Genomic DNA, 7,073 nt, shown 5'->3' with positions numbered 1-7,073 from the left:
TATCATTTCTTGTGTTTCTTGATAACGAATAAGCTCTCGTTCTCTCATATTTTTGGCTTCTTCCTGTTCAAGCCATAGAGCTTCATTCTCCTTTCTTATTTTCTCATTTTCTCTCTATTGATAATCTTACCTTGTGTCATTATTTTTCTTCTTGAGCCAGATTGGAAAATTACAACCTTCAAATCTTTTGCCACTTCCTCTTTTGTATTCTTTAAACTGGACGAATGTTCCAGATCCATCCATGGTCACATTGTTATCCCTCATCAGCCTATTTCGAAGATTCTTCTTGTCTCGGTGAGATAGTCCTGCAAATGAGTAAATGGATTTTGAACCATAGGATGAACGAGGTCTTAATCAACGATACTTGGAAGGTGCTTCTTGTCGAGACTTTGAAGGTGTGTGTTGCCGAGACTTTGATGGAGGGGGTGTCTTGTTTTTGTTGTCGAAAATTCCTTCTACAGTTCCTTCTTCTCTTCTTTTGAAAATCCCTCTCCTCTTCCTTCATCCTCATCATTTTCATCTTTCTTATATCTCTTTTCCCCCCTTTTTGGCATAATTAGTAGGAGGATCAGAGGGCTTCAGAAGCTTATCAACCTTGATCGAGAGATCTTTGACGTAGTTCAAAATCTGAAGTTGATAGTCAGGCATTGTGAAGAGGTTGTTGTTAGATGTATCAATATTCAAACAAGAGAGGTCAACTCGTTCCTTGAGACCGAATTTTGACAGTTTGATCGAATGTTGTTCCTTGGCTATCATGTCAAGCAGTTCGGTCTGGTGACTGAGATCAGGAGGTTGTTGTACTTGTTGGACGGTCGGTTGCACCTTCTGTTGGTCCTTTTGCATGGAAGATAATTATGCCGAGATGAGGGTCATTTGGGAAGACAAGTGCTCCATCATTTCAGCATCTTCTTGACGTTGCTCATTGTACCGTTGATGTTGTTGTTTGAGCGCAATGACTGTGTTCGCAAGAAGTGTTAAGAAGGCTTGAGCATCAAGATATTCCATCTCTTCAGAGATATCAGTTTGAATGCCATGCTCCTTTCGACTGGAGACGCCATGTCTCGCACTCGGTGATGCTTCCTTTTTGCCATCACGAGCTGATCTCGGTGTCCATTCGTTTCGACCATTCGGTGGAGAGTATTGATCAGTAGGAGGAAGCATTACTGATTTTCCAATGATGGGAGATCCGTCGGTGTCATCATCATTATCATCATCAGAATCATCATCACTGTCACCATCATCGCTATCATCATCTTTGTCATCTTCCTCATTATTTTCTTTATCTTCATCATTGTTCCCATCAGTGTCATTTGCTTCATCAGATTTCTCATCATTACTTCTTTCATCTTGATTTGCTTCATGATCTTCCTTTCGAGGAGTGTTCTTTTGTTCAGTTTTGTCTGATTGATGATCCTCAGCTTTCTCGTCATTTGTTCAACTGGCAGGACAACATGAGAACCATCATCTTTCGTCACTAGTACAAAAAACATCAATAAAATTGAATAATTCACGTCCAAAGTTTAAACTTTGGACGCGAAATGTGGAAGACAGTGACATTTTTGTAATTAAATGGCACTATATAATTAATTTCTTTTTTAAAAAATAAAAATAAAACAATGGGCGTCCAAAGTTGAGTAACTTCGGACGCCCAATGTAAAGCCTGGTATGTTGAACACTAATAGGCGTCCAAAACGCATATACTTTGGACGCCCTCTATTTTTTATTATTAATATTATTAGGGTTTTGAACGTCGTCTTCCCCAAATATACGCACCCTCCATAGACTTGTCTTCCCCAAAAAGCTCTACATCTCTCCGTCGTCCCCACAGCCACCGTCGCTCCATCTTCTCGTCGTTCGTCGGCTTCTTGTAGCTCCATCGGTCACCGCCGTTCGTGTCGTCGTTCTCCATCGCCGCCGCAGTGTCGCCTCCGCCACGGTCTCCAGCCCCGCCGCCGCTACCGGTCCACGCTGTCCCCGTCGTCGACGCCGCCCGCAAGGTCGCTCCCGGTCTCCTTCCGCATTGTCGACCGCAAGGTACACATGAATTTTTTTATTTTTAAAGTTTTTAATTTTATTTTATTTATTTGTAATATATTTTAGAAATTTTATTATTAATTGTTTATTTTAGTTTAGATTTGATGTGAGAGCCTTGCACATTGTTTTGTGCCCTTGTTTTGCTTTACTTTCCAAATGGCTTACCAAATTGCTCCTAAGATGATCTTTAACTTTTTGAGTTAATAAAGTACTGTATTTTTGTTTTTAACATGTCAATGTTAAAGTTGTTTATAATCTATGATCCTGAATAACAGAAGGAGACATTGAAGCAGTTGCACCCCTCAAAGGGAAAGGGAAATCATCAGGTTCAGTGTTGCCATGTGTTGGTGTTGCTTGTTTGGGAGCAATTCTGTTTGGATATCATCTAGGTATCACCCTTATTATTCCTTTACTGTTATTTGTATCTACATCATCACATTTGTTACTGTCTTCTCGTAGATGCCTTCATGTACATATAATGCATATATGATAATGATTATGTTGACTTGTTATTGTTGACTTGTAACTACAAGGTTACAAGTTTGACTCCTAACATGAGCAGTTTATTGGCCTTCGGGCAACCTAGACTGGTTTACTTCCTTGTGGTCCTTTCCTTGATGCTGAGAAATCATGGTTTGAGGCCAGAAAAGAACACTGAATTTGACCATTTTGCCTTGCAGATACCATCACTGGTAATATCAGAAGGTAATATGTTGATACAAGGCTTGGTGAGACTAATTACCATTATTCAATCTTTATGTTCTTGCTCCTGTTTTCATCAGTTTTATAATGTCCAGTGTGGGAATTCACTTTGACCACTGCTACCAGATATGCTGGAGACTATGATGGCAGCCAATCTGAGTGATTCTCCAATCTGGCGGTCTAAAAATCTCGAGGTACGCGAGAATGTATGGATGATGATACTAAGGTTCATAACCCTGCTCAAGCTAAGGTTTAACATTTGTTCTTTTTTTATTAGACTATTGCTCTGAAATGGACACCGGTCACTATACTCGTTGTTGTTGCTGTTGTTCTCCTGTGGAGTAGTTCTGTTCACAGGGAAGAATTCCAATGACTGGTTTTAAGGTTGTTTTGTTATACTGCTTCAATGAAATGATGCAAAAGATCAGATATGCCTCTAGTTTAAGGTCTCCAATTATTGCATTTGAATGTGTACAGATAGATACAGAAGAATAGCTGCTAATTAATTAGACCTTTTTTTCTTACAGACTTTCAATATTCTGAATTTGAACATAATTGATTTCGTGTTTTATTGTCTCCATTATTGATCTCTAACAGTGTAATTAGAACTTAGAAGTTCGTTATTCTTCCCTGAAATTTCTTCTAAGGTACAGTTCATCATACATTATATCGTTGCTACTTACGTTGAATCCTCCTGAGAAAAACTCAGCAAATCCCGAGACTGTGATCTGATCCTCAAACTTAAGTTCTGGTTGGAACATATCATCAACTGTCGCATTGTTAAGCACTGGCTGGATGCCATGGCCATACGTGTCTTCGTTTAACAGCAATCCATGCATGAATGGATCTTGAAGCTCTGAACCATTGTACCAACAGCAATCCATGCATGAATGGTTTTATATTATATACTTAAATGCCATTGCTTGCACTCTTCTTGTAGGAACCAACCATAAAGTTTCGAGTGATGGTATTGGAGGCATTGAATCAATGCATTCAGGTTCTTCTTTTACTTTCATTCCAAACGTGATTTAGTGTTGTTAAAATGCATATTAATGTCACATTTCTTTCGATCCCAGATTCCTCACACTTGTATAACTAAAGAAATGACAACACTATTTGCCAAAGGCATATCGAAAGTCCTCTTTGCATGCTTAAACAGGAAAGTAGTAAGAGAATTGAGACTAAACAGTAGCAAAAACTTGAGGACGGCAGAACTGCTAGATAAAGATAATATTTACAGACAAGTGTGTTACTTTGTTTTAAGCTGATTGAAATATCGAACATTAATATGAAATTTGTGTTGTTTTTCATATATATTCTGCATCGATCAGGTTCGCATTTGCTTGGGATCTCTGTTAGAAAGGCTCAAGGCCTCATTCTTGCCTTTCTTGGGTAAGATGTAATGTGGGTGAAGCCAAAGCTGCCCACAGTCTGCTTTGTTCCACTAGTACAAAAAAACAGTAGGTGTAGCATTAAGTGGAGTTAACATCTCAAAGTATGAACTGTTATCACCAAAGGTGGCAACCAGGAGGAAGGTGAAAATGAAATAAGGGCTTCACCTTGTCATGTGCCTCCTTCAGGCTAGCAGTTATATCAGAAATTAGTGAATCAATCAGTTAAAGAGCTGATACCACAAGTATCTGACACAGGTGCTTTTTTTAAATTTGCGTTTAAATTGAATTTCACTGCCCAATTTATTTGCTTTTTTCCAGTCAATATATCTTAACACCAAAAAAAGAGGATCTGTTAATGTGACTGTCAAAGAAAAAAATTTGCATGCAAATTCAAATATTTAGCTGATGAACTATAACACTCTTTATTATGACAATATCTTTCAACCAACTTTACTGTAGGAGGACTTCAAACCTGTACTTAGAGAACTTTTGGCAACTCATCCAGGACTGGAGTTCTTACAAAGTACACCTGAATTTCAAGAAAGATATGGTACCATCTTGATGATATCTGTCCTGGTTTCTCTTTCTCTGATAATCTTTTAACAGTGATTCTGTTCTCTTGTTAAATTAAGGATATTTCCTAAACCATATTAATTCTTCCAGTCTAATTATTTCTGTGAAATCAAAAGTAGTTCCAGAGAATCCTTACTTAGTTTGATGATATAATTTTCTGATTTGTAGTTGTGTCCTTGTAGTTGCCCCTTCTAGGATGTCTCTGATAATATTGGAACTACACAGAGAAGATAGCATTGCACCTATACCAGAATTATATATATAAATTGAGTAGTGATCCAATTTTTTATGTTACCAATTAAAAGAAAACAACAAAGTACTCCCTAGTAATGACTGGCTCTGTGGATGACCATCCTCAGTACTTCTATGATTATGTTTGTGAATACTTCATGTCTCCCTTACCTGGGACCAAAAACACTTCTTTCACTAATATGCAATGTTGAAAAAATTGCTAGGCACTTGTTTATTTATTTATTTATTTTAAATTGTTTTTAATAAAATTAAACAATGGGGAGGGGAGGGTATTGTTGATTTGTAGATGGTATGGTTAATAGTTTACTTTAATTGTTAACATTTAGAATTTGTAGTAAAATGTTATTAGAATTGAAATTTTAGATTGGTGTGTTGTAGTTGATAGAATTGGTGTGTAGTGTACATCTTAAATTGATTAATGTTGAAATATATTATTTGGTAGTTATGCTGGAATGTACAGGAAAATATTTGATTAATGTTGAAATATATTATTTGGTAGTTATGCTGAGATGTACAGGAAAATATTGGTAGTTTTATAAAAAAAAATATTTTTTTTAATTTTTTTTTACTATACGCGTCCAAAGTTCAGAAACTTTGGACGCATATAGTATTTTTTAAAAAATAAATAAACACTATACGCGTCCAAAGTTCACGAACTTTGGACGCGAATTATCATTTTTCGCGTCCAAAGTTCTTCAACTTTGGACGCGAATAATCATTTTGCGCGTCCAAAGCTACTTTGGACGCTGATTGTTTATACAATCAGCGTCCCCGACATCTGCGTCCAAGCAACTTTGGACGCGAATTAGCCTTAACTTTGGACGCGAATGACTGTTTCTGTACTAGTGCGTGCCACTAGTGCTGCAGAGAGGATCATTCTTATGTAGCTTCTCAAGCTCCATTTTAATCTTGGACAATCTCATGGCGTCCCTTAGATCCTTCATTTCTGCTTCGAAGACCGGATCATCAAGCAGAGGTTTCTGGATATCGAGACTGATCGCAGCTTTTCCTTTCGCAATGCTACGGTCTGTAAGCTTGTATGAATACGCCCGAGTGATTTTTGGAAGCATTACGGCTTCGTAAACATCCTTTGTGCAAAGCCATTTTAAGGCAAAAACTTCCTCTTCTTTCATTTCATCAAGTTTAGCAAGAAAGAGATCGAGAGGAGATGTACGCCATTTCTGCCATCTCAGAACGCGTTGATAATCCTCGAATATAGCTTGTCGAAGTAGTTGATCTTCATGTGGGGGTGGAGTTGGTCTGGTCTCATTGATATCTTATTTTGTCTCTTCTGGCAAGCCAGGTTCTTGTGGGAGACTTAAGAGATCAGTGGAAGAAGAATGCACACACTTGTCCTTTTCTACCATTTCAGGTTCTTGCGTCAGAATCGGGTGGACCTGCTCTGCAATGGTAGGTTCTTGTGGCAAGGAACTTTAGTGGTGATCTTTCGCTTCTTCATTTCCCGCACAATGGCAAGGGCTTGAGTGAGTTGTTTGGCTTTAGAAAAACTTTCGGATTTTTCTTCCCCCTGAGCAGTAGACGGAGGAGTAACTGACTTTCTCTTTAGTTTTGAGAGAGTTGAAGGAGGAGGTGGAGCTAACCGAAGCATGATTTCTTGTGCTTTATCATGGATTGGTCTAAATTGTGCCTTGACTTTGGCAGCCCGACCTACTTCTGAACATTCTCCTTCAGACGAGTCTTCTATTTGCGTTTGTTCTGAACTTCTGATGTGATGTACTTGTACAGATTTGTGTGAGACTTTCTCTTCTAGTGTAGCAGTTTGCTGCATAGGTTCGTCTGCCAAGACTTTTGCAGTTTCGAGATGGGCTGAAGGTGGTGTCAAAACTTTGGCTAAGGTCTTTGGTGACTCATGAAGAATCAGATCCTCTTGGGCAGTAGAAAGAGAGGGTGACGAAACTTCATCGGATGATTGCTTGACCTTTCGTGCTCGCCTTTGTCGTTTTGGTGTTGGCTGATCAGTTTCGGAGATAGTCTTCCGTTTGGACGTCTTTTTGGATTTGGACTCAGGAATAGGCAAACCCAACTCTATGGCTTGTTGTTTGTCATAGCCCAGTGGCTTAGACTTCATGTGGCATACTTTCGGACCAGGCTGAGTCC

The 7,073-nt window shown here is 38.6% G+C and overlaps 1 protein-coding gene and 1 long non-coding RNA gene across 2 annotated transcripts; one reads left to right on the top strand and one right to left on the bottom strand.

The window, feature by feature from the left end:
• Nucleotides 1-852: 852 nt before the first annotated feature.
• On the bottom strand, nucleotides 853-1,909 carry LOC109172249 (clumping factor B-like). Its single transcript, XM_019321412.1, has 2 exons — nucleotides 1,774-1,909; nucleotides 853-1,418 (listed from the first exon to the last, which is right to left on the bottom strand). The coding sequence occupies exons 1-2, from the start codon at nucleotides 1,907-1,909 to the stop codon at nucleotides 853-855; spliced, it is 702 nt and encodes a 233-aa protein (XP_019176957.1).
• Nucleotides 1,910-4,370: 2,461 nt separating this feature from the next.
• Nucleotides 4,371-4,998, top strand: LOC109171742. The gene is made up of 3 exons (XR_002052649.1): nucleotides 4,371-4,385; nucleotides 4,590-4,680; nucleotides 4,886-4,998. It is a non-coding gene; the product is annotated as an uncharacterized LOC109171742 (long non-coding RNA).
• Nucleotides 4,999-7,073: the final 2,075 nt, after the last annotated feature.

This window comes from Ipomoea nil, unplaced genomic scaffold (assembly GCF_001879475.1).
Source record: "Ipomoea nil cultivar Tokyo-kokei standard unplaced genomic scaffold, Asagao_1.1 scaffold0143, whole genome shotgun sequence".
Taxonomy (NCBI): domain Eukaryota; kingdom Viridiplantae; phylum Streptophyta; class Magnoliopsida; order Solanales; family Convolvulaceae; genus Ipomoea; species Ipomoea nil.
The sequence above is the reverse complement of the archived record's forward strand: the minus strand, read 5'-3'. Positions and strand labels throughout refer to the sequence as shown.

Coding starts and splice junctions, on each gene's coding strand:
- LOC109172249 (XM_019321412.1), bottom strand. CDS start 1,909: ATGGAGAACGACGACACGAACGGCGGTGACCGATGGAGCTACAAGAAG. Junction 1,419..1,773: donor GGAAGACAAGTCTATGGAGG/GTGCGTATATTT, acceptor ATGACGAGAAAG/CTGAGGATCATCAATCAGAC.